General features: G+C 51.6%; 11 protein-coding genes across 11 annotated transcripts; 6 read left to right on the top strand and 5 right to left on the bottom strand.

Moving 5' to 3' along the window:
* Positions 1-9: 9 nt before the first annotated feature.
* Positions 10-1,022, bottom strand: BDV14DRAFT_163249 (ADP-ribosylation factor-like protein 2). Its single transcript, XM_073767005.1, has 6 exons — positions 898-1,022; positions 734-844; positions 662-678; positions 459-604; positions 292-372; positions 10-228 (listed from the first exon to the last, which is right to left on the bottom strand). The coding sequence occupies exons 1-6, from the start codon at positions 954-956 to the stop codon at positions 97-99; spliced, it is 546 nt and encodes a 181-aa protein (XP_073633398.1). The 5' UTR covers positions 957-1,022; the 3' UTR covers positions 10-96.
* A 424-nt stretch (positions 1,023-1,446) lies between these two features.
* BDV14DRAFT_195124 (uncharacterized protein) lies at positions 1,447-4,048 on the top strand (the record flags this gene model as incomplete). Its single annotated transcript, XM_073772104.1, has 3 exons — positions 1,447-2,041; positions 2,102-3,938; positions 3,988-4,048. The coding sequence occupies 3 exons, from the start codon at positions 1,447-1,449 to the stop codon at positions 4,046-4,048; spliced, it is 2,493 nt and encodes an 830-aa protein (XP_073633397.1).
* Positions 4,049-4,425: 377 nt separating this feature from the next.
* Positions 4,426-7,189, top strand: drs1 (putative ATP-dependent RNA helicase DRS1). Its single transcript, XM_073767004.1, has 2 exons — positions 4,426-6,303; positions 6,364-7,189. Exons 1-2 carry the CDS (start codon positions 4,567-4,569, stop codon positions 7,060-7,062), a joined length of 2,436 nt encoding a protein of 811 aa, XP_073633396.1. The 5' UTR covers positions 4,426-4,566; the 3' UTR covers positions 7,063-7,189.
* Positions 7,190-8,033: 844 nt separating this feature from the next.
* On the bottom strand, positions 8,034-8,880 carry BDV14DRAFT_163246 (uncharacterized protein). Its single transcript, XM_073767003.1, has 2 exons — positions 8,474-8,880; positions 8,034-8,419 (listed from the first exon to the last, which is right to left on the bottom strand). Exons 1-2 carry the CDS (start codon positions 8,735-8,737, stop codon positions 8,294-8,296), a joined length of 390 nt encoding a protein of 129 aa, XP_073633395.1. The 5' UTR covers positions 8,738-8,880; the 3' UTR covers positions 8,034-8,293.
* Positions 8,881-9,129: 249 nt separating this feature from the next.
* On the top strand, positions 9,130-10,291 carry BDV14DRAFT_195122 (uncharacterized protein; the record flags this gene model as incomplete). The annotated part of the gene is made up of 2 exons (XM_073772103.1): positions 9,130-9,219; positions 9,287-10,291. 2 exons carry the CDS (start codon positions 9,130-9,132, stop codon positions 10,289-10,291), a joined length of 1,095 nt encoding a protein of 364 aa, XP_073633394.1.
* A 144-nt stretch (positions 10,292-10,435) lies between these two features.
* BDV14DRAFT_195121 (NAD(P)-binding protein) lies at positions 10,436-11,616 on the bottom strand (the record flags this gene model as incomplete). The annotated part of the gene is made up of 3 exons (XM_073772102.1): positions 10,436-10,758; positions 10,823-11,314; positions 11,370-11,616. The coding sequence occupies 3 exons, from the start codon at positions 11,614-11,616 to the stop codon at positions 10,436-10,438; spliced, it is 1,062 nt and encodes a 353-aa protein (XP_073633393.1).
* Positions 11,617-12,280: 664 nt separating this feature from the next.
* Positions 12,281-13,981, top strand: BDV14DRAFT_186786 (NAD-dependent succinate-semialdehyde dehydrogenase; the record flags this gene model as incomplete). Its single annotated transcript, XM_073770866.1, has 5 exons — positions 12,281-12,311; positions 12,511-12,803; positions 12,853-13,086; positions 13,156-13,866; positions 13,919-13,981. 5 exons carry the CDS (start codon positions 12,281-12,283, stop codon positions 13,979-13,981), a joined length of 1,332 nt encoding a protein of 443 aa, XP_073633392.1.
* Positions 13,982-15,193: 1,212 nt separating this feature from the next.
* Positions 15,194-17,599, top strand: BDV14DRAFT_43521 (2-isopropylmalate synthase). The gene is made up of 4 exons (XM_073776767.1): positions 15,194-15,385; positions 15,460-15,604; positions 15,656-17,245; positions 17,299-17,599. Exons 1-4 carry the CDS (start codon positions 15,378-15,380, stop codon positions 17,503-17,505), a joined length of 1,950 nt encoding a protein of 649 aa, XP_073633391.1. The 5' UTR covers positions 15,194-15,377; the 3' UTR covers positions 17,506-17,599.
* Positions 17,600-17,834: 235 nt separating this feature from the next.
* BDV14DRAFT_195118 (uncharacterized protein) lies at positions 17,835-18,185 on the bottom strand (the record flags this gene model as incomplete). The annotated part of the gene is made up of 1 exon (XM_073772101.1): positions 17,835-18,185. The coding sequence occupies one exon, from the start codon at positions 18,183-18,185 to the stop codon at positions 17,835-17,837; it is 351 nt and encodes a 116-aa protein (XP_073633390.1).
* Positions 18,186-19,784: 1,599 nt separating this feature from the next.
* BDV14DRAFT_195117 (uncharacterized protein) lies at positions 19,785-21,596 on the top strand (the record flags this gene model as incomplete). The annotated part of the gene is made up of 1 exon (XM_073772100.1): positions 19,785-21,596. One exon carries the CDS (start codon positions 19,785-19,787, stop codon positions 21,594-21,596), a length of 1,812 nt encoding a protein of 603 aa, XP_073633389.1.
* Positions 21,597-21,598: 2 nt separating this feature from the next.
* On the bottom strand, positions 21,599-27,940 carry BDV14DRAFT_163239 (putative AMP binding domain protein). Its single transcript, XM_073767002.1, has 6 exons — positions 27,694-27,940; positions 27,605-27,627; positions 23,728-27,452; positions 23,471-23,680; positions 22,819-23,422; positions 21,599-22,771 (listed from the first exon to the last, which is right to left on the bottom strand). Exons 1-6 carry the CDS (start codon positions 27,751-27,753, stop codon positions 21,865-21,867), a joined length of 5,529 nt encoding a protein of 1,842 aa, XP_073633388.1. The 5' UTR covers positions 27,754-27,940; the 3' UTR covers positions 21,599-21,864.
* Between the last annotated feature and the right edge of the window lie 12 nt (positions 27,941-27,952).

Genomic DNA, 27,952 nt, shown 5'->3' with positions numbered 1-27,952 from the left:
TGAAAGGTAGGGGTTTCATTCATGTAATCGTAGACTCATTATACATATCTCCCAACCATCGATGGAAGATAAGCCAAATCGATGCTCGCATCACGCTCAGTAAAGGAACAACCTATCCTTCGCATCTTGCACAACCCAATCCAGCCCCTCATGTAAATTCTTCCCTGTCATCGCACTGCAGGGCAATATAGTCCATTTATGAGTCTTGATCGCATCCAACTGGAGGTTCTAAAGTCGAGTGAGTCAGAATCGCGAGTGCGAAACGAAAAGTGGTGAGGTCAAAAGACTCACTTGCCGGACCTCATCCTGAGTCATACATCCCTCAACATCCGTTTTGTTCAGAAAAACCAAAAGACTCGCGCCCATTAACCGCTATTAAAAACGTTGTCGTGGAAGTCAGTTTGTTGGCCCCTGGAACGTAGACAGCGGACAAAACTCTTCCGGGCGGACAGACGAACCTCTTCAAGTAGCAGGCCAGCGAGCTCATCGCGGCAGTCCTCGACTCGTAGTCGGTCTGTAGCATCAACAACCCAGACGAGAGTGTCTGTTTTCTCAAAGTAGTTTTTCCAGTATGAGCGGAGGGTCTTTTGGCCTCCGACGTCCCCTAGTGGATGGCCGTGTTAGTGGGTGTTGCCTCTAGGATTTCTTTGGGTTCTCGCACAAATGTTTAGTCGGTATCTGAATTGCTAATTAGTAAGTTCCGTAGAACAGATGAAGCAGGTTTGGAAAGTACCCATCAAAGTCTATTGTCTTGATGATGAAGCCCAGTGTTGGACTTACTGTCGTGACATCTTCCTTCATGATCTGCTTGACGATGGTTGTCTTGCCGGCATTGTCGAGGCCTCTAGGTACCGTTCGTTAGGACCGAACTGTGATTTAGGGCAAAGAAGACAGTACAGCATCAGGATTCGCATCTCCTTATCCTTTAGTCTCGCTTTCCTCAGGATGGACAGCATTTTGGCTGATTGTATTGTGGTTGAGCGTAGTCTTGGCGGGGGTTGCGGAGGGCAGATCTAGAAAGCCTCGGCTTGGCTCTGGACGTCAGTCGAAGACAGCACCATCAATTCCCGTTGAGATTTGAGAGCATATATTTTTAAATTCATTGTAGTTTCCAATAGACTAGGTACATTGTCACTTTTGATTTTTTTCATTCTTCATTAACTGATTGAGTCATCTTGACTCTTTTGGTTTGTAAGCCTAGGTAGATTATATCGAATTGGCTACCCACCTGCCTATTGTCCTTCACTCTCTAGGTCCCTGGAGAAGCCTTCTCCAGGACTCTCTATGTCTATCCACTGAAGCACATTTCTACCCATTCTGCTCTTCTTCACTTTATTTATGGGCCCTAGGTTATAAAATCTACTCATTCCCGTCATCCCATCCCTTCCTCTTACCTTTCAACTTCCCATTGATCATCTACATTTGAACTATCCTTCCAGTATTACGATGGCTGACACAGCTATATGCGATAATCCCGAGCTCTGGAGCCAGATCCGCTCGGCCAGAGACAGCTTGTTCAGTACCGGGTTCTCGCAAAAGTATGGCTCACCTCCTGCATCACCTCTCCAAGCCGAAGGAAAGAGCACCCACGAAGAGAAGGTAAAGGAAAGATGCCAGACAGTCGAGGCCAGTCAGCAGAAGACATCCATCTTGAAGCCTGAGGTCACCAGAGAGAAGATTGCAGAATCTTCCATTGAGAGCTCTACTAAACCTGCTGCGAAGAATTCACTTCGAGTCATGGCTTCTCAAAACCAGCCGTCTGAGCAGATTTCCTCTTTTCCCTCCACCACACCTCCAGCTCCCTCCACCGGTGTCCCTCGCAACCAGAAGACTCGGCCTCAGCCCTGTTTCCCTCTCTCATACACAAAGATTCCCTCGAAGAAGCCTACAGATAACAGAACGATACCCTGCAATCCGCCTCCGCACGGCCAGCACCGCGCACATACACCACACATCCGTTCGCCCCTCACACAAGGTCCACAAGCCATAATCTCTGGGAAGAACAAGTCCTCGAAGGCCTTTGAAACGGTCAATCCCACTGGTGAGTATTGAGTGCCCATCGGAGTAAGAAAGGAAATAATCGCACACTAACGTATAACAGAAGCCACCCAGCAAACGGCCGTAAAAATGTCAAATAGTGACGATACCGACGAGGTCCTACCCATCAAACGGAGAGCAAACAACGGAAGGTTCCAACATGGCCCAAGAAACCCCAAGCCGCCTCGGCGCAATTGCTCTCCAAAAGAGAGGCCCCAGCCTGCTCAGAAGTTCGTGGACCAGCCTGTTCAGCACAAAACCGATGACAGAAGAGTATCACAGGTGTCAGGATTGACAGAAGGTCTGCACAAAGGCGTCAGTCTTCCGTCCAACCATCAGCCCGAAGCATCTACCCCTTCGCCCTCACCAGCTGACGGCATGGAAAACAATCGCAATGAGCCCGAAGACCCGGCGCAGGAACTCGCGCGACTCCGGAGAGAAGCGTTGGTTAATGCGCATAAGGGTGGGAACCAGAATCCAACAGCCAGCCCCGAGGCGCTGGCCAGGTGTCGAGATGGCCCTGGTACTGATCCAGCCGCAAACGAATACCACGAGATCGCCAAAATGCGCGCTTTTCCACAGGATAGCATGACAGACTTCAATAACTACTATCCGCAGTCTTCCGAGGTCTTCTTCATGGATCCCAGAGAAGATGCGACGCCCGAGACCATTGAAAAGGAACTGAACGGCCAAATCAGGCTTTACCGCGAATGGTACAAGAAGAGCGCGACCGCTTACCCTGAGAACAGCGGTAGGAACGAGAGTGGCGATGACGAGCAATTCATCTTCTCGCCGACACCGATTGAAAAGTACAAGAGAGTTCTTACAAGGATTCGCGAGAGTCGCCGAGAGCTAAGACCAAAGGTCACTGAAGAGCCCGATAGAAGAAGATCAAGCGGCAGCGGAGCAACCCAGCTTTACCAGAATAGCTGGAAAGACCCAGCTATTGTGGATTGGGAGTATTGTCCGCGTTGCATCGCAGATGAATTACCATATCGGGAACGCTTTCAAAACTGGTTGGAGAGCACGCTCGATTGTGAATGTCCCGTCGACATCTTTCACAAGGCGTTCTTCAACGGGGCAGCACATGTCGACGGAGAAAGTCCTATGTTGTACTTGACCGAGATGAGAAACTATGAGACGATCTTAGACCCCGCCGACAAAGCATCCAACGATCACGCTCACGAGACAGCGGCAGGCTATTGCATGAATGTTAATCGGCAGAGGAAGCTGGCTGACGAGGCCGAAGAGCACCGCAAGCGGATTGAACACGAAATAAGGATCCAAGCTCGTCGCCAACCCTTGCGCAGCCCCGAAAGCCCTGTCGCAAACATATATCTGCGGCCGGTCGACGACAGGGACGTCCCGGGCCTGAAGGAGATTTACGACTGGTATGCGAGAAACTCGGTGGACAGTCCGAACACCCACGACCTCGACGAAGACGCGGTCCGGGCGCGCATCGAGGAGTCTAATAACTCGAACCTACCTTTCATCGTCGCCATTGACCGCCGCAGCGCGTCAAGCAGATCCGAGAAAGTCTTGGGATATGCCTGCGCACGGGAGTTCGACAGACACGAAGCCAGTCGCTTCACCGCAGAGCTGGAGGTATATGTAAGGGCCGAACACACAAGCCTAGGAATTGGCAAATGTCTTCTCGACAAGCTGATTGAGCTCTGCGATGCAACCTACCGGCCGAAAAGCGACTTTGAGTTCCTGAACACAACCAAGCTGGGATATCTCCCCGGCGGCAGACGTAGGCTCGCCCGCATGGTCTTCACTCTCGGCTACGTCGACGGCAAGGAGATTTCGGAGCACAAGAGAGTCAAACAGTGGCTTAGGATGTGTGCAAACTTTGAGGAACAGGGCACCCTTCGCGGTGTGAGGGAGAAAAATGGGGACTTGTGAGTCTTCATCCTCGTGTCGAGATATGTCGATCGCTAACTTGGATAGGATCAATGTAGCCTACCTGGTCCGCAGAGCCGGACATAGCCTGGGAAACAGGTTAGAGTGAGCATAATGGTTACAGGACACAGCAGTCAAAAGACCTGAATAGACCGACGTCGATGGAAGGATCATAATTCAGTGGTGTTCAGGTGAATGCCACATAAGAGGAAATGATATTAGCGGGTTATGAGGCGTCATTCAGGAAGAACAAAAAATATTGAATAATTTTCTTTACTGTTACCTGTTTTTCGAAAAGCATGTTTATCCTTCTCTCTCAATAATGCCCTCGTTACTTCGAGGTCGCCCTTTTGGTGTTGAAATAGATCAGCAAATCAGATCCAACAACGGACATCTCCATTCTCCCCACAAATGGCGGTATCTTAATGCCAGCACTACAGTGCCCACCGCCTTACAAATGAAACTTTTTTTTTGGCTAAGCCATATTTTCTGCCGCCGGTAGTCCAGGAACCAGAATTCGAGGAAGAGAAGTTTGAGAAGTCTTGCGGAGGATTTCATCGGAATTAATTTTACTAGAGTGTATTTTCTATCTCCGTCTGAAGTTTTTGCGCTATCTATTTCCACAAAATGGCGCCGAAGAAACGCTCCGCGGACGACGACTTCGTCCTAACTCTCTCCGACGACGAAAACGACCGCTTCGATGCCCCCGAAGACCTCGAGAACGACGACGCCCTAGCCGGCGGAAAGAAGCGCAAGCGCGAGGGCGAAAACACCGCAGCCAAGAGCAAGAAAGCGAAGAAGCAGGAGCAACAACAGACGAACGGAAAGAAGAAAGACGGGAAGAAGTTGAAGGTCCCTGTTCAGGAATCCGAAGATGAGGCATCCGAAGACGATGAAGAGGACAACCAAGCACCTGGTGAAGATGACGGCGCACTAGACTCAGACTTTGAATTTGATGTTGGTGGTGCGACGAATGAGGTTGTTGAGTTTGATGGGTGGGCTGTTGACGAGAAGGGCCAGAAGGGCGGGGATAAGAAGGCCGTTGATATTGATGATATTATTGAGCGGAGACGGGAGAAGAGGGAGAAGAAGGCGGAGAAGGATAGGAGGAAGGGGAAAGTTCAGGAGGAGGAGTTTAATGGTATTGATTCGGATGCGGATGAGGATCAGGATGGCGCTATGTCTGTGGACTTCGAGGACGATGAGTTGCTTGCGCAGGATGGGTTTGGAATGGGTGTTGATGAGGATGCTGAGGAGGAGGAGGAGGAGGAGGCTGGAAAGAATTCCGGTTCTGACGAGGATGAAGATGACGATGCTGAGATGGACAGCGACGATGAAGCCGCCAGCGACAACGACTCCGTTGCAACACCCGTCAACCACCCCGACGACGAAGCCTCAGATGTCGACTCCGATGCCGAAAGCGCCGTTGACGAGGAAGAAGCCGCTAAGCGCAAGGCCTTCTTCGCGCCAGAAGACAAAACCGCCGAAGACCCCTCAACGGCTGGCCTCAAACGCTCTTTCCAAGATTTTAACTTGTCAAGACCTATTCTCCGCGGTCTCGCCGCCGTCAACTTCACGAACCCCACGCCTATCCAACAAAAGACCATCCCCGTCGCTCTACTGGGTAAAGATATCGTCGGTTCCGCCGTGACAGGTTCCGGTAAAACAGCCGCCTTCGTCGTCCCCATCCTCGAACGTCTCCTCTTCCGACCTCGCAAGGTGCCTACCTCCCGCGTCGCGATCCTGATGCCCACCCGTGAATTGGCGGTGCAATGTTACAACGTCGCTACAAAGCTCGCCACATACACAGACATCACATTCTGTCAGCTAGTCGGAGGTTTCAGTCTACGCGAGCAAGAGAACATCCTCAAGAAACGCCCCGACGTAATTATCGCCACACCGGGTCGATTCATCGACCACATGCGCAATTCCGCAAGTTTCACCGTCGACACGCTCGAAATCCTCGTGCTCGATGAAGCAGACCGGATGCTCGAAGATGGATTCGCGGACGAGTTGAATGAGATTCTCACTACTATTCCGAAGTCCCGCCAGACGATGCTCTTCTCTGCTACGATGACCGACTCTGTTGACAAGCTTATTCGCGTTGGGCTGAATAGGCCTATGCGGTTGATGGTTGATTCGAAGAAGAATACGGCTGTTACGCTTACGCAGGAATTCGTGAGGTTACGGCCTGGGAGGGAGGATAAGAGGTTGGGATACTTGCTTCATCTTGCGAAGCAGGTTTATACTGGTCGTGTGATTGTTTTCTTCCGGCAGAAGAAGGAGGCGCATCGTGTGCGTATCGTCTTTGGTTTGTTGGGGCTTAAGGCTTGCGAGTTACACGGTAGCATGAGCCAGGAACAGGTATGTCATCTATATCTCCATACATCAACACCTTGACCAGCGACTAACGAATGTTCACAGCGTATCAAAAGCGTCGAATCCTTCCGCGACGGCACAGCCGACTTTCTCCTCGCCACCGACTTGGCGTCTCGTGGTCTCGATATCAAGGGCGTTGAAACAGTCATTAACTACGAAGCCCCGCAATCGCACGAAATCTACGTCCACAGAGTCGGTCGTACCGCGCGTGCCGGCCGAAGTGGTCGCGCCTGCACAATAGCCGCTGAGCCAGACCGCAAGGTCGTCAAGGCCGCGGTCAAAGCAGGCAAGACTCAAGGCGCCAAGATTGTCAGCCGTGTCGTTGAGCTAGCCGTCGCAGACGAGTGGGCTGCCAAGGCCAAGGAGCTGGAAGATGAAATTGACGCCGTCCTCGATGAAGAGAAGCTTGAGAAGCAGCTTGCCCAGGCGGAGATGCAAGTCACAAAGGGAGAGAACCTGATCAAGCACGAGGCAGAGATCAAATCTCGTCCCAAGCGAACGTGGTTCGAGACAGAGCGGGAGAAGAAGGTTGCTAAGAAGAATGGTGCTACGGAGTTGAATGGCGCGAAGAGGGAGAAGGTCAAGCTCAGTAATAAGGATAAGAAGAAGTTGGATGATGCGAGGATGAGGCAGGAGGAGGGTCTCGGAAGGAAGAAGAATAGGTCCGAGAGAGAGGATCCGAGGGCCGGAAAGGCGAAGCAGGGTAAGGGGAAAGGGAAGGGAAAGGGTAAGGGGAGGAAATGATTGAACATAGATCATGTTGTATAGATTCTATTACATAGTGCATGCAAAAGCCATCGGGAATTAATCACCATTTTACCTTTTGTTCAGGTATTGCTTCTTAGAATATGCAGGACGACATTGTGCGAATGTCCCAGGGAGATCAGCAATCAGCTCCAACTCTATGGACCGTTCGTCGGTCACGGTATTCGGTAGCTGGATGGGTTTCAGCAACGTCTTCTATCGTTGTATCCGGTCAAGCCAGTAACGGCGTATGGCAAGCAGTTCCGATGCAGACAAGCCGCGACTTCGTTTAGACCTGGCCCTTATCGAAATAACTTACCTTATGCTCATTGCGTGATCAAGAGAGCCTTATGACATTGCTGGCAGAAGGCACGCACAGCTTGCTGAGTCTGGGCCACTGCGAGGGGTTTCGGCGTGTTCAGGTTGGACTAGACAGGCGAGTATGGTAATATCGTACGGCAATGGACTTTTATCTGGTCAGGACCCCTCGAGAAACAGTTGGTTTGTGGCAACGCATCGATTCCACACTTCCTCAGCCCTAGCCAAACATATAGGAAGGAACTCCTCCATGGCCGCGCATAAATCGCTCAATGTAGAGATGCCGAGAGTAATCAACAAGCTTGAGGCATTTTGTAAGCACCAGCCCAATATTGTAGGGTATCTCACAATGGGTATAGCAACAAACATAGACCACAATTCGAATTGGCAAGGTACATGATGATCGATATGAAGCCAAAGATCTTGGAATCTGTTTAGCAAATCATCATAAGCTGGCTCGTTGTGTGGACGTTCGTCGACGATAGCGAGAGTATGAATAATGAGAGAAAGCCGGCATATTTCGGAACCCCACGCCTATCCAACAAAAGACCATCCCCGTCGCTCTACTGGGTAAAGACGTTTAGCTTGTCGGTGCATTCATAGGAGAGTAGATCATATTGGCAAACAGTGACGACAAATCGACATTTTGCGGCATCGGGAAGGTTCTTGCTTAGCAGACGGCGCATACAATTGACGGTGTCACTGAGTCGCTGAAGGGGATATCTGACTCTCTGATTGAGGGACAGCGTTTGTTCGAGTTCAACAAATCCATTGCGAAGAGGAACATCGCTGAGAGTTTGGGGCCACGCAAGGTGTTGGGAAAGGAAGGGTGTCTGCAGGACGTCCAGAGAGCCGCTGAGGTCGGCACTGCTGACGTCTTAGTAGGCTATCTATATACCCCAGACCGACAATATTACCGGTATAGAGCTCCAAGGACCAAAGGTCTCTGTTCAAGTGTTTCCAGAATGCCGTCACAGCTAAGCAGGGCCTCCAGTCCTTGCATGCTATGCTTCCAGTGTGATCTTGTCTGATGGGAATTCTTTCGAATGGTCAACCCTCCGGCCACTTAAATGGAAGATCACGGACTGCATACCTGTATGATAGCCGCAAGGGCGATAGCAACAATGGTTTCAATCGAGACGCCTTCCGCTAGACTGCACATCCTGTTGTTTGTCTGCGAGATAGTTTGTGCTAAATGATGCAATACAAGGACCTTTCGATCGACTGACGAAATCCCTGTTGCAAAATGGGCCGAGAATGCGATGAAAGCATGGAGTAGCGCACTATCTTGGAAGACCAACGTGTATACGCCCGAGATGAAAGCGTGCGGGGATCTTATGGCATGAATCCCGAGCATGTGTGGAACTCCCAACGCAAACAACTTTTATTCACGCCCACTTCGTGTGACTATATGCCGCTGTAGAATAGAAATTTCTAGTAGGACAAAACGGCAGACGCAGGTCCAACGAAGCAGTGTTAGATGATAGACTTGGTGACGAGGTAACCAGCTGCAGCTGCGTCGGTGATCAGGGTGGACTGGGCCTTGGTTGTATGTTGCACCGCTAGCAATCAACCCTGTCCGGACTTGCTCCATATAGACAGTCCTCGACCCAAACAAGGTGCCTGTTTCACCCCATGGCCTCGTGACTTGGGCGTTACTCTCGCTCTGGCCAATTCATAAAACCCCCCCGATTTCGCCTGCTCTTGACTTTCCTGGCTTTGCTTTCATAGGTATACATGGTCGACGCAATGAGGCTCCCCTTGTGGTCCACCTTCCTTTTCGTGCCCTTTGTCTGGGGTTACGACTTCCTCCCGGACGACACCCAGATACTCGTAGACGTACGTCCACCTAACCTATTTGCCCCCATACATGCTTTAGATACTGTCCTATTAATCAACCTTCCAGCCCCGAATCCCCGTCCTCTTCGACATCTCCACAAGCCAAACCCTTCCCTTTGCCGAAGCGCCCATCTCCGGCTACTGGGCCTCCTCCTTCATAACCGCCACAGATGGCTCACAATATTTCCTCTCCACGGGCATCCTAGCCTCGCAAACCATGTCAGCATACGGTGCCTCAATACTAGACCTCACGACCCTCGCCCGCAGCGCCTACTTCCAGCCCACGACGTTCACAGACTCAAACCTGCAATCCTTCAACTTGTCATCAGCAGGTTACGAATTCTCCGGTCTCCCGCCCAACAACCTCGACATGAAGCTGCGAAGTAACACGCCGAGCCTGTTCTTCGACGTCACGATGCACGCTACAAGCCCCGCTTACTATTACTGCGGCTCTGGCGCGTATACCTTTATCAACGGGACGATGAACAACTGGGTGTTCCCCGCGAGTAAGACCTCTGGAACCATTTCCATTCCGGTCTCGGACACCAATACCGACGATACCAACGCAGGCGCTCTTGAGAGAATCGAGCTTGACTCAGACGCCTCAATGACATGGTACGACCGCATTTGGGGCTCCGCCGAGAACCGCAACGGCAACTCGACGTTTCTCATCCTCTACTTCCCAACCAGCACGCACGACATCCGTATGTGGGTCTCGCTGGTAGACAGCTACGACCCGCCTTTCTCCTCGCGGAGCGCGAATATTCGTGCGCGCGGTGAAACATGGCACCATCTCCTGCCTGTTGATTCGTTCGAGCCGGATTTGAATACTGGGACGTGGACGAGTCATCGCACAGGACTGGTCTATCCGCAGAGTTGGACGTTTAGTGTTGAGGGGCGAGGGGAGTTTATTGTGAGGAGTATCAAGGGGGACCAGGAGTTTGCTGTTGAGGGGGCGGGGGGACAGGGTGGTGCGACTTATATTGGGTTTGCGGAAGTTGAGGGGGTGTTTGATGGCGAGAGTGTTAGTGGGTATGGGGTGGCGGAGTTGAGGTTGGCCCCTCTTGTTTAGGTAGAGTACCTAGGGAGATGAAGTTTCGAGGTCAATATGTCTGGGCTAATTGGGTTGTTTGAGGATTATGTTGGTGGGACTATTAGGTTGCCATAGATGAGATCTGTGTGTACTTATTGCGGAGGACTTAATTCAACTATATAGTCACAGGGTCTTTAGATAGAAGCTCTCAATGTAATCCTTCAATAGGTCGTCCACGCTTGAGAAACCGTCTTGTCCAGTTTGTCTCAAGATCTCCTCGGCGCGAGAGATCAACTCGTCTGCATCTCCCATGTCTCTTCCAAAATCATCGTAGTCGTCACCCAGTACCAAGTCGTCTCGATCAGGATAGAGCTCTCTAACCCTTTGCCGTAATTCATTCCATGTGTAGTGCTTATAGAATGCAAAGATCCTCTCGTTGCTAATGTCAGGCAAAACAAGTGCGGCAACAAGAAGGCGCGCTGTGTCCTGGGTGTCGATAAGGTAGCCTTTTCCCTTCGTTAATTTATAGATCCTGCTAAATAAACAGGTAAGTTTGAGTTGTTCACTTACCAACGAACGGCATAACACCCTCCTTCACCCCCCTCAAAGCCCTCTGCAACATCCCAACCGATGTAGCAGGCCCAGTCCCCGTCCTGCCCGGCTCGAGCACCCGTCCAAAATTCCCATCTGGCACAACGCAGTTCGCGACAAAATCGGGATACTTTTCTTTATTCTCTCCCACCCAGTCCCAAAAGGCTAGTTCTGCACTTGTTCTTCCGGCGCTGTAAACTGTTAGTGCGCGCTCTGGGGTAGAGACTGTTGGTTCGTTTAGAGCCCTGGCAATTTCTGCGGGGTTGAAGGTATCGCTTTTGATGGTGTGAGGGGTGTTGTAGACTGTTGTCTCGACGGCTTTGGAGGAGGAGTTTAGAACGAAGCGTGTTATCCCTGCTTTGGCGGTGGCGGAGAGGGCGTTGAGAACTGTATTCATGATAGGCGTTACTGCGATGGCTGGGTCGGGGCTGAAGACTACGGGGACTGAGACGTAGATTACCCCTGAGGCGCCTGACTTTCATCGTTAATCTTCTACTCGTGTATAGTATATCGGTCACCGACGTACCCTTGAAGGCCTCATCAAATGCTCCCTCCGCACCAAAATCAACAACCTGGACCAGCTCAAACATCCCAGAGAATTTGGTTTCAAATAGGTCGCAAACCCAGGCATTGCGTACAATATCACGGACTGTCCCGCGCACGCGATATCCGGCCTCGAGCAACTTATGGCATGTTTCTTGGGCGATATACCCGTTTGCGCCGAGGACAACGACGATAGAGCCCGGCGGGATGACGGGACTTTGAATTTTCATGGCTGATAGATAATTTGATTGTCATGGTGGAGGGAATAGGTGATCTTTGGACGCTGTTATATACTCTTTTCTAGATTGTTAAGCAAAGCTGGTCTCCGGCTTAGGGCTTGCGGTGGAGCTCCGAAGCTCGGTGTTCCGAGTGTCATGGCATTGGACTTAGCACCACGCTATTGACAAATATTAGTTGTGAGTGAGATCTAAAATTCAGGTAATAATGAGCCACTGACCGAGCTCACCAAAGTGGTGCTGAGAAGGGCGCATCATAGGGATTTATTATGGTTCTCGGAGGTATTCAACTACTTCCATGATTTTAGCAAACGCAGGCGACCAGAGGCGTACGAATAATGGCAAGAGACGTCCCTTCCTTCCGCATCAACTATCAGTGGCTAGTCGCGCTGTCCTCTTTTGTCACACTGTATCATAAGTTGAGTAGGTGCGATGGCAGCCCGCTCCTGCCTCTTGTGTGCGGGAAGAATTCCTTGAGCTGCTTCGACTCTCCAAGAGAAGCATTGGACTTTCTCGCACGCGAGCTAGAGATGCCAGTGGTATAGCTTGCTTCATAGTTTTATTATCAAGTATATTATAAGTCTGTCTCTGCATTACTACTGTTTGCCCCAAGCCTCCGGCAGCTGGGCACTCACATCTACCATATCTAAAGTTCACGATGCCTCCACGAAGGCAATACAACGGGCTTAGTAAGTACCGTGTATTCTGTTCATATTACTGATTCAATCCAGGATATGGATAGTACTGAGGGCTAACTTTGACAATAGATCTCAGAGACAAAGCACTCCTCACAGTCGCTACATTTGACTCACATGGTCCAACCTTCCCCATCTTCAGTATACACGTCTCTACGCATATAACATCTGAGAACGTCTAACAATGGCATAGACCCAGCGACATGCAAACTAATTGCCCTTCTCGAAGACTCGGACGAGCGCGCATGTCATCAAGCTATCCAAAAGGCGCAAACAGCTCTGAAAGAGCTTAAAACTTGGTTACCCAAGGACCGCGCAAGAGTCTTACTGAATTGGGGCACACGTATTATTCAAGCAACAAATGACCTAGCAGCCATTATTACCGCCGAAAGCGGCAAGTTGTTAAGCGAAGCAAAAGAGGAAGTCAAGCATGCTGCCGACTTTCTATCATGGTTCGCAGGCGAGGCACATGTAATCGACGGCGCGGTACTTCTCCCAATCATTCTCTCCTGCTTAGATTCTAAATTGCATACAGACGAGAATCCCAGGAAACTGGAACGCAAAAGTTCACACGATCAACCAACCTATTGGGATTGCGGGAATTATCACACCCTGGACTTACCCTGCGGCAATCGTCACTCGCAAAATGGGTGCCGCATTTGCTGCTGGTTGCCCTTGTATCCTAAAGCCATCACCAGAAACACCACTCACTGCGATGGCTTTGGCAACCCTGGCTTATCGGGCAGGTATTCCGAGGCACGCGTTCCAGGTCATTTATTGTTCCAAGCACACAGCCGCCGTAGGCGAGGTCCTGACTACGCACCCTGCTATCCGCAAGTTCTCATTCGCAGGATCCGCGATTATTGGAAGGACGCTGGCAGCGAGGTGTATGCTGACGATGAAGAGGGTGGATTTTGCGCTGGGCGGAAATGCACCTCTGATTGTATTCTCAGATGCGAACATCGAAAAGGCTGTTCAGGGTATCATGGACAATGCTTTCAGGCTTGCGGGACAGTCTTGCGCTTGCGCTAATCGAATATATGTACAAGCAGATATCCATGATGCCGTTGTGAAGAGTCTTGTGGCGAGGGTACGAGAGTTAAAGCTCGGAAAGGGGAACGACAAGGGAACGATATTGGGACCCCTGATCTCGAGCCGCGCAGCGGAAAAGGTTCAAAAGCATGTTCAAGATGCTGTGGAGAATGGAGCAACAATTCTGGTCGGTGGAAACATTGCCAAAAATCTAGGGACAGCGTTTTTTGAGCCGACAGTGCTGGTCAATGTTGACCCTTATAATTCATTATGCATGATGGAAGAAACCTCTGGGCCAGTGGTGCCAATCGTAAGATTTCACGTGGAGAAATGGGTCCTTGCCCAAGCGAATCGGCCAGATGTTGGACTGGCAGGGTACATCTTTACCAAGAACGTTGCTAGGGCTTCAAGGATCAGCGAGGCGTTGGAGGTTGGGATGGTGGGTGTGAATACTGGCATTATTGATGATCCCCATGTGCCTTTCGGTGGTGTCAAAGGGAGTGGGATTGGTCGTGAAGTAGGTCTTGGATTCCATACTTTGAGGATCTACTTACTGACAACTGATTTAGGGCTCATCGCTGGGCATCTACGAGTATCTTGAGGTCAAGAGCGTCACTACGAATGTTACTTGATACGCTGTAGCTAGCGGCATAGAAATATAGTCACTTAGAACTAGATTCCAGTTGAAACTTACTGGCTAGATACTAAGTAAGCGCTCGAACAAAGAGAGTAGCTCTTAGTTCCTCCCAAGTAATAATTAGCACACAGCATCCGCATCTGGTCTGTAGCCAGAATGCCCTCAACAGCCATCGACCGATAGACCGCGGTAGCAAGAACCATGTCCAAGTGCAGAACGTATGTCTGAGGACCAATGCTCGGTCTGGCCTCATATCAACATCCAGCCGTTGACTCATACATTGATATGGAACTATGGAAGGCTTGTGGGGACAGACTGGGACTGCATTCCCCGCAGTTTTGAGCTTGTGGCTTGTGGAGTCCAGTGCAACTCTGAAGGATTTATAGACCTCTTCCCTAGGTCTCTTGATATTTTTAGGGATGACTGCTCTGTAGTCCGTAGTTCTCTAGTTCATGACCATATATATTATTGAGGTGGTGTTGTTATTACGGAGCCGGTGTGGATAAGTTGGAGGTTGGAGATGGCAATAGCATCATTTCAGAGCCAGATCACTTGATTATCCTGCAGCCGGGTCTAGTACTCAAGTCAGATAATGCGGTTTCCCATTGCGTATTGTGCCCTGGAGGGCACCTTAAGGGTCAATCGGCTCTAGAGGTTGCTTATAACCAGCACGGTAGTCCGACACCTAAGTTAAAGTGCCAGGTTGAGTCACCATTGACGCGTTGGCCCTTTGAGAATATGAATGGATAGTGTCCAAAAAAATTCAAATCCGAATTGGAACCACAGATGATATGCTATTGCGAGCCATAGCCCTAGTGTACGTAGTTCGGAGGTGAGGCACAGCAAGGAAGCTGCCCGACTAAATAGTGGGTCCGGTTTCGGTCGGCTATTCACGGCGGCGTTGTCTCCCCAAGGGCGTCTTGGCCTCCGCTATCGGCCATTCGTACAGTGACTCTACAAAGTAAGCAGCACAGACTCTCAGGGAGCTAAGGAAGCATTCAGGAACACGAACAGGAGAAGCCAATGGCGAGAGGTATAGATCCTTAGTATAGAGTAAATTTAGATTACGAATATTCAAGTGAAGGAATGCCAGAGGACAAGTCAAGGCGAACCAACAAGCGGTGGTCAAAGGCAGCCCCGCGAATGAAATCATGCATCCAAAGAAGATCCCCGCCATCGGACCAGCTGAAAAAATCAAATATGTTTCGACACTGACGACTGACGAGTGACTCACGATCTTTAGAAATCCAGCCTCAATTGACTGGCTTTTATTTGCTGCTCCTGCTGCTACAACTCTACTTCTTCTCCTTGACCATCTTTCTTGCACATAACGTCCGCTTCTTTGCTTCTTCGTTCTCCCCGCGGTCTCCCCACCGACCGCGTCCGCCATCATGCCTATGTACGTTTACTTGCCTGCTACCCTAGTCTGCACGATCCTGCTGTTTAAGACATAGAGAAACTGACTCCGATAAGGCTCAAGGATCCCTCCAAGAAATACAGGCCTTTCAAGCCTCTCAATCTACCCAATCGCCAATGGCCCGATAAGACTATCGACAAGCCTCCCCGGTGGCTGGCCACTGACCTCCGAGATGGAAACCAGAGTCTTCCCGACCCTATGGTATGACAATCGGATACTATTCCAATATTCATGGTGTGCTAATTGAAACAGGATGGGGACCAAAAACTCCGCTTCTTCAAGATGCTCGTCGACATCGGCTACAAGGAAATCGAAGTCTCCTTCCCCTCCGCCTCGCAAATCGACTTCGACTTCACCCGCTCCCTCGTCGAAACACCCGGCCTGACTCCCGACGATGTCTGGCTCCAGGTCCTCTCTCCCTGCCGTGAGGATCTCATCCGCCGCACAGTAGACTCCCTCAAGGGAGCCAAGAAGGCCATTCTACACATCTACCTCGCCACGAGCCCGTGTTTCCGACGAATCGTGTTCAACATGGACAAGCAGAAGAGTTTGGAAATGGCCGTTCGCTGCACAAAGTACGCTCGTTCTATTACGAAAGATGACCCCGAACAAGCCGGTACCGAGTGGCAGTTCGAGTTCTCACCAGAGACCTTCTCCGACACCGAGCCCGAATTCGCTGCGGAGGTTTGCGAGGCTGTCAAGGCTGCTTGGGAGCCCACTGAGGAAGTCCCCATTATTTTCAACCTCCCCGCCACAGTTGAGATGGCTACCCCCAACGTCTTCGCCGATCAGATCGAGTTCTTCTGTCGCAAAGTTTCAGAACGCGCCAAGTACGTTGTCTCTGTTCACCCTCACAACGACCGTGGTTGCGCCATTGCAGCTGCCGAGTTGGCTCAGATGGCCGGCGCCCAGCGAGTCGAGGGTACTCTGTTTGGCAACGGTGAGCGAACCGGAAACGTCGATCTGGTCACTCTCGCTCTCAACCTCTACACACAAGGCATCTCGCCCAAGGTCGACTTCTCAGATATCAACGCCGTTATCAAGGTCGTCGAAGAAAGCAACAAGATCCCCGTGAACGAGCGCTGGCCCTACGGCGGGCAGCTAGTCGTCTGCGCCTTCAGCGGCAGCCACCAAGACGCCATCAAGAAGGGCTTCAAGCTCCGCGACGACGCCGGCGCCGGCGACGACCTCAAGTGGGAAATCCCCTACCTCCCGCTCGACCCGCAGGACATCGGCCGCACCTACGAGGCCGTCATCCGCGTCAACTCGCAATCCGGCAAGGGTGGCGCCGCCTGGGTCATCCTGCGCAGCCTGGAGCTGGATCTCCCGCGCGCACTGCAAGTCGAGTTCAGCAAGATCGTGCAAAAGGCCACAGAGGACGCAAACCGCGAGCTGCGCTCGTCTGAGATCGTCTCCCTCTTCGAGGAGGCCTACCACCTCAAGTCGAACCCAAGGTTCAACCTCGTCGACTACAACATTACCACGGACCGCTCGCAGTCTCCTGCGCCTCCTGAGCCGGGCAAGGCCCTCAACACCAAGAACCTCAAGCGTCGGTTCACGGGTATCGTTGAGATCGACGGCATGCAGCACGCTATTACGGGTGTTGGAAACGGTGCGCTCTCGTCTCTCGCTAGTGCGCTTGCAAACCTGGGTATCGATCTCGATGTCGTCGATTATAAGGAGCATTCGATCGGCCAGGGAACTGGCAAGGGTCGCGACGTCAAGGCCGCTACATACATCCACTGCAGCGCTGCCGGTAGCAAGCAGCAGGTGTGGGGTGTTGGTATCCACCAGGATGTTGTCCAGGCTTCTTTGATTGCCCTTCTTAGTGCTGCTAGCTCTGTATGTTCTTCCTTTTTCTCTTTTTCTATGTCTCTTGACTAATGGTTATGCAGTTCCTCACCAGCCGCGCCGGCTCCCCCGCCCCTTTCCGCCCTATACGCTCCAACACCCTTACGGATGAGGACCTGCAAGCGCTTGAGCTCCTCGCTGGTTCGAACGATGCCGGTGCCAAGGTTGCTAAGGCGTCGAACCTCGAGCCTGTCCCTGCTAAGCCTCAAGTAGACCTTGAAGCCCTGACGCAAAAGGCGGCTAGCCAGTAGTGGGGAAAATACTTTACTTTTCTTTTTCTAATTTGGGGTAGCGGTTTTGAGTAAGGCAAAAGTATATTTACGAGTCATATACCAAATGCATTGTTTCTTGAAGTTGTATATTTCGCCAATTGGACTGCGTGGATTGACGAGAGTAGACAGTAAACACCGGATAAAATGCCCAGGCAGTCTCGTAACTTCCACCTTAGCATCAACACCCAATTCTGCTCTCAATAAAATTATCTTCATAACTTAACCCAATCTCCTCCAACCCAATCTCCTCCGAGTCTTCCCCTTCGCCTACAATTAACACCCACCACTTCTAACCGAGGCAACCCTACCTAGGCCGAACAACACCACTGAATAGCATACCCCGGCTGCACATAACAAACCTCGCTAGCTGGTATACAATTCTTAAACTTCCCGTCAACAGCAGTCACCCCCTCAACAGTTTCCTCGCCTTCACCAGCACATTTGACTTTGGAACCCTGGTTATATGTGCCGCAAAGCTCGCCCTGCCCGACACGGGAGTCGATGAGCCCGCACTCGCTGTCGACGATTAGGGAGAAGGTTGTTTTTGCTGTGTCCGGGGCAATTCCGACGCCCACCGAGCCAGGGGAGCAGATATTTTGGGCGCTGGATGTAGCTGCTAGGGCGAGGGCGAGGAACGAGAAGAATGTTTGGGTTTGCATTCTGGATTAGTTGTTGTTGTTCGAGGTAAATGCTTGAGGTTTAGCGTGATCTTGCAATATAGAGAAGAGACTGAACGAGCTGTGATACTCCCCTGAGTCGCTCCCAAGTGTGGCTCTTATAGTCGGACAGACATCGTATTCGGGCAGCATTCAACAAAACAAAGCTCGTATTCACGACTTCTGTAGTTGGACATGTCGCAGATCAGATGCAGATTCCTCGTATCCTGCAAGCAGTCAGCACAGTGACCAGCTACTCATTGTTTAGGGTTCGTTGGAGATGTGATATCATCTTGCATACTGTCAAAGGAGCTTCGTATGCTCTACAGCTGATTGACTTGGGGAGTGAGACAGCAATTCTTGGTGTTCCACATGGGAAGTGAGGTCAAGACCTGCTGGATGGGTTTCCTCAAAGTGGTCGATTCACGTGGTGTGCAAGTGGTGACATGGGCGAGTAATCTTCTCTCTCCCTCATTTCCTACTCGTCGGTCCTCCCCCCATTCTTGTCTCAACCAATTTCAAGATACGGCTCAGCTCAACTCAAGTACGGCGGCTAATGTTGCCAGAGTCTCGCCTTCATTGGGTGAGGCAGCGGCGTGGAGGTACGTTTATCATTCTACTAACCAAGCAGGAAGCGTGAATCCTGACGCCGAGACCACAGAACACGCAAAAGCCGCGGGCGACTGCACCTTCCGGAACAAGACCGAATTAACGGCGATGGCTCCTTCCTAAAATGAATGTGATATTATTTTCTCGGAAAGGTAGGCACGAGGCAGACCGGACGGTGCCACATCGTTCCTTCCTAGTTCGTACTTGCTTCTTCACGCCCAGAGAGTGCGCCCGATCCGACGAAACCGTTCGCGACAATGCTAGGTATGGAATCGGATAAAGATATTCTGCACCTACCCCTGACACATCATCGGCACAATAGATCTGATGAACTACACACCAAGTGGTAAGTGCCGTTTGTCCGGCATACTGGGCTTGGCGTAGGCAAGGGAATGCAACGGAAACGATCCAGTCTTGGCCCATATCATGGGGTCTTATGCGGGGGTGAAGAATGTTTGATCTAACTGGCAACACCGGATTCAACCGACGACGTATAGGGGCATCTCTCAGGTCGGACTCTCGGTGGGAATGGGGCGGAATTCCCATGGTCATTTGTCCGGTCTGACTTGAGGTTATTACGCACCTTTGAGGCCCTTCTCGAGTAGCTTCCAGATAGGGTTGGAGGCCAGCTAAACGCCTACTGTGCGGCTCTCTGCAGAAAGGGTATCGATGATCTTTGGCCTTGAGCAAGGGTTGCCTTTTTCACGGCTGTGGTTGACTAGGTAGGGCTAGGCACGGCCCGTCCTGCGTTGCCAAGCACTGCGCTGCCAGGGACTCCGAGACACCGACCCCGAGTCCGACGTAATGCGTGTGATAAGCCGCTTTGCATTTCAGGATCTTCAGGGTACTCTCTATGGAGCGGCTAAATATGTTCTGCCATCTCATCGGGCGAGAGGAGCGTGATGGGATATATAAAGCCTGAGAATCGTTTCATTCCACCCCATCTCTACAACCATCCCAGACCCAACAGAACCACTTAATCCATCTGTCAACATGAAAACACTTCAAAGAATAGTCCAAACGTTGGCGGCAGCTACACTCTTCACCCTCGTGCAAAGCACCCGCCCCTTAGAAAACCTAGGACGAGGTGTTGTCGCAGTCCGTGCAAGCGACGAGAGCATACTGGTTACCTGGCGCCTCCTAGGTCTTGACTCGGAAGGCATTGGCTTTAACGTCTACCGCTCCGCCGGTGATGATGACGCAGAGAAGCTCAACGACGAAGTCTTGACCTCCAGCACCGGCACAAACTTTCTCGACGAGACAGCCGACCCATCGGCCGACAACACCTACTTCGTGCGCACCGTGATAGACGACGAAGAAGGAGATGACAGTGGCTCCTTCACTCTACCCGCCGACAACGATGTCGAACCTGTCATTCGCATCCCGATCAACGAAGACGCCGGAGCCATCAAGTACGTCTGGGTCGGCGATCTTGACGGCGACGGCGAGTACGACTTTGTTCTCGACAGAACAACCAGCGACTCCCAGAGCATTGAAGCATATCTTCGCAATGGGACATTTCTCTGGGAGATCGATCTTGGTCCCAACAGCGAGAACCAAGACAACATTGAGCCTGGCAGTACCGCAATTGATGTCGGAAATTGGGATGGAGTAACTGTGTACGACTTTGACAGCGATGGTGTTGCAGAGGTGGCAGTGCGCGTGGCAAACGGTGTTGTATTCGGTGACGGCTCCGAGTTCGAAATGGGCGAGAACGATGACGAGCAATGGGTCGGCATTGTCGACGGGCTGACCGGGGCGCTGAGAGGGAGCTCTAAATTCCCAACGGACTACATCGACGACGGGCCACTCGCTGCGCGGTATGGAGTCGGATACCTTGATGGTGAGCGACCGTATCTTGTGGCATTCCTGAAGAACCGTCAGCCAGGCCAAGGTGCTTTCAACCGCGCATATGGGGCATGGACATTCGATGGCGACACCGTGACCGAGGAATGGATCAATCTTCTCTCTGACGAGGACGGCTCAGACGGCCATAACACACGCATTGTCGACGTAGATGGCGATGGCAGCGACAACGTCATCGAGATCGGGTTCGTGCTCGAAGGCACCGATGGTTCCCTCATATACACGATGCCCGACCCCGTCGTCCACGGAGACCGCTTCTACATCGGCAAGCTAGATCCAGACCGAGACGGGCTCCAGGGCTACGGCATCCAGCAGGACAACGAAGAACTGCTTATGGAGTACTACTACGACGCCAGGGACGGAAGCTTCCTGTGGACTCACTACGGCTCTGAAGTCGGCGACGTCGGCCGCGGCCTAGCAGCAGACATCGACCCCCGGTACGCCGGCCAAGAAGTCTGGTCCTTCCAAGGCATCTACAACGCAGCCACAAACGAGACGACACAGGACGGCCTCGATCTTGCCCCCTGGCCGCAAATGAGCATCTGGTGGGACGGCGACGACCTCGCAGAACTCTACAACGACGGCAAACTCGAGAAATGGGACTGGGAAAACCCCACTGATAGCGGGAGTCTTCCGCGCCTATTCACGATCAGTGACTACGGCGCTCAGACGCCGAATAACTATAACCCGGCCTTCATCGGTGATATACTGGGCGACTGGCGGGAGGAGATCGTGCTCGTCAATGACGACGACAGCGAGTTGATCATCTTCACGACGGACCAGTTTACCGAGAGACGCCTTTACACGTTGGCTCATAACCCGGCTTATAGAAACTCAATGACGCTGAAGGGGTATATGCAGTCGCATAGCTTGGATTACTTCCTTGGTCAGGATATGGAAACTCCAGCGCAGCCGGATATTAGCTACGTTGGTCAGTAATATGGTGGTTTATGTTAGGGAAGTCTTGATGTATGAGAATGTGTACCAGGGGTATGTATGTACAAGCAGGGGAATGACAAGGAGAATGAAAAACTCAGATATGAATCGCAGGGCTAGGTGATGCACGTGTCAAAACAAGGGTAGTAGTAAGTGTAAGAACTAAGAAACAGTAGATCGGGGGTTCATCAGGCTATGCAAACAAATTCAAAGTAACTTGCAAAGCAAATGAGCAAAATATTAGCCAATCCAAACACATTATCCTCCTTCTTTAGTCTAGTTCCCTGCGGACTCCAGATCCAGCTCCAAAGCCATGACCCTGCAGGCCTTGCCCATGGCCATCCGTACCAAAAGCAGACTGGTACATTAGCGCTTCTTGGGGCCAGTCTCCCGTCTCATCTGGCGAACCTGGAGGCCTATGTTGGTACGAATCATTCCGCTGCGGGAAATGGATGGAAGGTGCACCGGTGTCCGCGAGCTGCTGCTGCTGTGAATATCCAGAACCAGGACGATAAGGCAGCGTCTCGGTCATAGGCTGTGGCGCAGCGCCACCTCCGCCGAAATCGCCAAAATCGAAGCTAAAGTCACGTCTGTGACCTCTAGGCGCTTCACCTCCTGCAGCAGGCTGGTTGTTGTTCTCGAAGGGAACCTCGGTCTGAGGCGGTGGTTGTGGGACAGGTATAGATGGGGGTTCGGAGATCTGAGGGACCTCGGGTATAGTGGCGGGTGAGCTGTTAACGAGCGTGAAGGATGGCTCGACCGTCTCTATCAAGGGCGGTGCAGCAGCAAGAGCTGGCGATCTCGGCGGCTGGTCATCCGGCACGATAGTCGAGCGGCGAGCGCTCATGCCCATGATGCTTCCAGCCTTAGAGCTCTTGCTGAAGCGGTGCTGAGGCGCAGTACCGAAGCCAAAACCGCCGCCTTCAATCTCTCGGATGCTGAATTGAGCGATTGTACGAAGCTTGCGGGTTACCCAGGATGCGAGGACCTTGCCGCGTTGTTTTTCGCCGAGGCGTGAGCGCGGGAAGTCGCCATAGGATACAAAGGCAACGATATCAGCGACAACTTGGTGCTCGTTTAGGATTGCATTGACGATGACAGGGACGAGGGAGGCGAGGTAGGCTTTGCGTGTCACTTCGACTACTACGACGATGAGGCCTCCGGCTTGGAAGACGGCACTGCAATAGTTAGCAAGCGGTCATAGACAAACAAAAGGGGAACTTACCATCCACCGTTGACAATGTTGCGGTGGCACTTCTCCACCGAGTTCTCGATATCCATTGGGAAGTGGTTCAGTCCATTGACTTCAAAGGTCTCCCCAATGCCTCCGAGAACGAAGAGCACTTGCATCTCAACGGGCTGGCCACCAGGTCCAATGGGTCTTGTAACTGTATGCAGGAACCCAAGGTCACCTGTTCTGACGAATGCCACATTGGGATCTCCATCTTCGATCCGGCCATCGAAGCGCTCGAGGTCGAATTCTTGCTTGGAGCCGTAGAAGGCTTTGGCGCACGCATCAGACTGGAGCCAGATCTCGCCATATTCACCCACTTGCGATAAAGTGCAAGTCTCTGGATTGACAATGGCAATCTGTGTGTTCACTGGAACCATGCCAGAATCTTGCAAGGCAAGTGCTGTTGGGTCGGTATCGGGGTCGACCGACATAACAAGTCCACGGCGCAAAGCACGGAGATCCAAGTACACCTCTACAGGTTCAATGCACATGTAAGACCGGGTGACTACCATGGGGTTGAGAACATGGGAGTAGACGATATTGATCGCTGTCCGATCCAGATTGGCACCGGCAAAGTGCAATCGAACCTTTTGGTCTGTGGGGAGTTAAAATAGGTCAACAAACATTCACAAAGACAACTTACAGATATCACCTCGTGGTCGACCTTCGGCAGAAATCATCAGGTTTTTGAGTTCCTCAAGTCGGAAACCTTTACCGGGCATTGCGCTGATGGCATAGTCCAGCATTTGGCTAGTGGCATAGGTGTCTTTGATCTTGTATCGAGAAAGAGCAAGGAAAAGCGTCATCGGATTTTGAGCGAAATCCACAGGTGAGACAAGGTATGTTGGCGCACCTGAAGAGATTAGCTTCAATCGAATGAGAAAGCCGAGTAAAACTTACCAACGTAGATACCCATCAAACAGGTGTGGAGGAAACCGAGACCCAGCGTACTTCGCACGCTACCCAGAACGGGGCGAGAGCTTGTCATCTGGCAGGTTTCTTTCTGCACCTTACACATGCCCATGATTGTATCATGGCCAATCGAGACGGATATCCTGCGCTGATCCGGAGTCCAGTACGTCCAGACCATGGCAGGTGTATTGCTCCTCAACCATTCCTCCCTCATAACAAACCCATTATCCTTGCAACCGTGGGACTGCTTGGAAGGCTTGGCGGTGTTGTAGATGGCTGGTACACCAATTTTGAGCACCTGCGCTGACTGCTTGATGTGCTGCGAAACAAGCTTTTGCCGCATTACATGGTCGACATCATTATTGACGAGAATTGCCTTGACACGGAAGTCATGAATAACATGCAGGAACGCAGGAGCGTCCTCAGAAAGTCGGTTCTGGTCAATGGGCGCGACGGGAACAACCACTGCACCAAGGCAGAAACATGCGTGGACTGCATAGACGTAGTCTTCGGAATGGGTGTACATCAAGACCACGTGGTCACCATGTTTTATTTTGACTTTGTTTCTCAGGTACACAGCCACCGCTGCAACCTTGAGGTCGAATTTTTTCCAAGTGATCCCCTTGCCTTCCTTGCCGCGCCCATCGATAGAGCAGTAAGACAACTCCTCGGCTTGCCGAGATACCCGCCATTGCAGCAAATCGACTATCGAGTTGAAGTTGTTCAAAGGCGTGGAGGTGCGATCGTCCATGACGACATCACGGTAATCAACACCAGAGTATTGCTTGTCCGGGAGTTCCAACATAGCTTGTCTTGTGTCTATGGCCAGGGGCGACCAGATACCTCCAACGGGATCAACACCGATAGGAAGGTTCATTACTGATCGCCCGACACCGAATTTGACGTGCACGCAGGGTAAAGTTCCGGCATCAAAGTCCTTGCGGCAAAGCATATTGCCAATTTCTTGTCTTCCGTTCTTGGTCACCCGAGGAAGTGTGTTCGGCGCTGTAAGCATGACACAGTACACTCTCAAGTGGTGCTCATTGTACAGAACCTCCATACACCTTTCTGCAAGAGATTCGAGAAGTGCTGAGTCCAGCTGCCGAGGAGGGCCCCCGGACGTTGTCGGTGCTGTTGATGCTGCGTATGATTCTAATACAACAATCGGAAGGTGTTCTTCGTTGACAAAAACGTCAAAAGCCGTACAATCGTGAATCTTGGGGATGCTCTTCAATGTGCTGACGACCAGGTGCTGCACGAAGAAGTAACGGTGTTCTGCCGCTGGCTGACCGTGTTCGACCCATTCAACTTTTTGGCGAATTCGATCTTCGTAGAGACCCAGAACGAAGACTTTGCCCTCGATCACGCAGCCTAATAATCCCGTGCGCAAGAACTCCGGTTCAACCAGGATGGGCGTCGGATTAGCCTCCTCAAACTTATAAGGTCGCGCGTGGAAAATGGCCTCGGTGTGTTTGGGTAACGCCCAGAATCCGCCCGAGAGAGAAGGTGAATCAATCCAAATTTCACCAACAACGTTCGGTGTGCACAAAAGATTCGTTTCAGGGTCCACGATCGCCAATGTCGCATCAGGAATAGGGTATCCAAACGCTCCCACTCGAACGACATTCGGTATAGTATTGGCAAACTTTCTGGCATCCTCACCCATGGCCAATACCACAACCTCGTTGTTCTTTAGTGCCTCTTTGTCAAGGAGGGCTTCTCCAAGTTGTATCGTTCCCGAAGCTTCAGTAGCTGGAGCGGACGAACCACCACCACCACCAAGCAAACTACTCCCGAATCCGCCGTTGTCTGCCTTGTCAGGAGTCGAATCTTCTTTCTTGATCTCTTGATCTTCAATCGGGTCCATATCATGCGTGAGGGGGCATCCCATTCGCTCTTCACCTCCCAGCCAGTCCCGTACACTGATGACCATGCCACCATGCTCAGGAAGGCAGAGCATTGGTGCGACAATTTCGCGTGCCCTTGGATTCCTCATCGGCCTCAGCCATCTGTCTGCAAGTACCTCGTGGAATTCAGAATCAACTGTAAGAGTATCAATCAAACACAGCTTAACGCTGGAGAAGTTGGGCTCAGCGTTCTTCTTGAAGTGCCTTGTCGCCATAGGGTCTTGTTGGTAGTTGTAGGCAGTAATCTTCAGTCCAGGGTAATCCGCAGCCATGACTGTCGCCCTGTACTTAGTAACCAAGTGCGCGTAAAGACCTGGTGTCTCAACCGCACGATCCTCCATCCAAACTGTTGTGTGACCACCATATGCCGTCAGTAGCACACCCAAAATCATTCCAATTCCTTGTCTGGGGTCGAGATAACTGATGATAGTTTCGTAACGTGCCATCTGCCTCGATGATGACGGCACTGTCGCGAGCATGGCACTGAGGCAAGCCATCTGATGCATGATGGTTCGATGGCTCATAACAACACCGCGCATGTCTCCCGTTGGCGCACGGGAAAACTCGATGTAGGCCAAGTCCGGAACAATAAGCGGCGGCGTATCGTCTTTCTTCTTCGGGTGCCAGCTACCAAACTCATTGGTCTTCCACCATTCGACTCCTCTCGGCCAGTTGAGTTTCTGGGTAGTGATATCTCGCTGAAAGCTCTTCAGGTTATTCTCTGTCGTCAGAGCCAAATGCGCTTGGGTCGATGTGAGAACAAGGTTGAGGCTCTGGTAATCGTTGAGACTGTTGATGGGAACAGCAACAACTCCTGCAATAAAACATCCTAGTAATGCAACCGCAAATTCGATAATCTCGGAATCTCGGTAAATGAGAGCAACTCGGTCACCGCGATATAGATTGCTCTTGTCGCGAATGACTTGCGCCACCTTCTCTGCACGGCTTGCGAGTTTCTCCCATGTTATGGACGCAATTTCCTTGCCCTTCTGATCCAATACCCAATAGGCCGGTTGCTTGCCACTGGTGCGAGCGCGGTGTCTCAGGACAGTCGGGATGTTATCAAAGTTCGACATCGGGGTATTCTTATCATGGGGGTCATGAACAGCAAACGGAATATCGCGGGGTTCGAGCGGCAGTAGGTGATCGACCAGCGCACCATGTGGAAGCTCAGAAGCAGGTATCAGAGGCGGTGCCATGTTGGCAGTAGGAGAGAATGCATCAGACTGAGAGTAACGGTGGAAGCCGCCACCGTAGCTGTCTCTGTAATCCTCCTGTTGCTGTCCGGCAAAGTCGTCAAAGTATCCTTGCTGTGATTCAAGCATCGTCGACTGTCGTGACACTCCGGGAGGACCCATGTCAGGGACCATGTCATAATCTATAGCTGGTTCTTCCATTGGTTCATTCGGAGGAGCGGGGCTGAATGCATAGTTCTGGCTTAAAAGAGTTGCAGTCCTCGAGTCTTGCTGTACAGGCGGCATGGGTTTCGGAAGGAAGAGGGAATCATAGGACGACGCTGAGGGCATTCGACCGTGTTGAGACATGGCCGCACTGTCCCCGTCATAAGGTGATAGTCCGTTATCGCCGCTTGGCCCGTACCCGAAACTTCCGTTGTTCTGTGCGCTGGTGAAGGAGTGGGATGGCCCGCCCGAGTCGGCGGTTGGGGGTCGAATACTGAGGAGAGCCGGAGGACTTCGAACTGAGCTGGTCATCGATTGGGCGGATTCGGCGTTGCTGTTCGCATTGAAATCGAGGGCCGTCGATCCGAGATACTGTGAAAGGAGCAGGGTCCGCCGCTTTTGATAACTTGAAGGAGTTAGCTTCACTGCTTTGCAATGTACCAATTCACCCTTTTATTGTAGGCGATAATTGAAATGTATCAAGTCCCGGTAAGTCCGTCACTTGAGATATCCATCTCCAACGTATAATTGCCGGCGATTTTGCGGAGAGCTGCTTACCCTTTCTCTGTGATGTCACCCTCCTATAAGCAGCGTTAGCAATGGCTCACTATAAGCTCCGAGTTCCTGCTGCACATGGTATAGCATACCTCCAATTCCTTGTCCAGATGCCGCAGAGCGGACTGGAGTTGGGGGTGCTCCTCCGCCATCTTGACGGTATCGGGGAATTGTAACGAGGGGCTATGGGTTTAGTCGGAGTACACGCGGGGATACGGTACCCTCATCGCAAGGTTAGAGAGCGACTTCCTGTAGACGCCCAGATGAAGAAGTACACTTCTTCAGTCTGTGTAGGCTTGCTAATTCGAGGAACAAAGGCAGATGGGTGAATCGCACGACTTGTCTCTTCTC

The sequence above is a fragment of the Aspergillus stella-maris genome (assembly GCF_047715825.1).
Source record: "Aspergillus stella-maris strain CBS 113639 unplaced genomic scaffold BDV14scaffold_2, whole genome shotgun sequence".
NCBI lineage: Eukaryota > Fungi > Ascomycota > Eurotiomycetes > Eurotiales > Aspergillaceae > Aspergillus > Aspergillus stella-maris.
The sequence above is the reverse complement of the archived record's forward strand: the minus strand, read 5'-3'. Positions and strand labels throughout refer to the sequence as shown.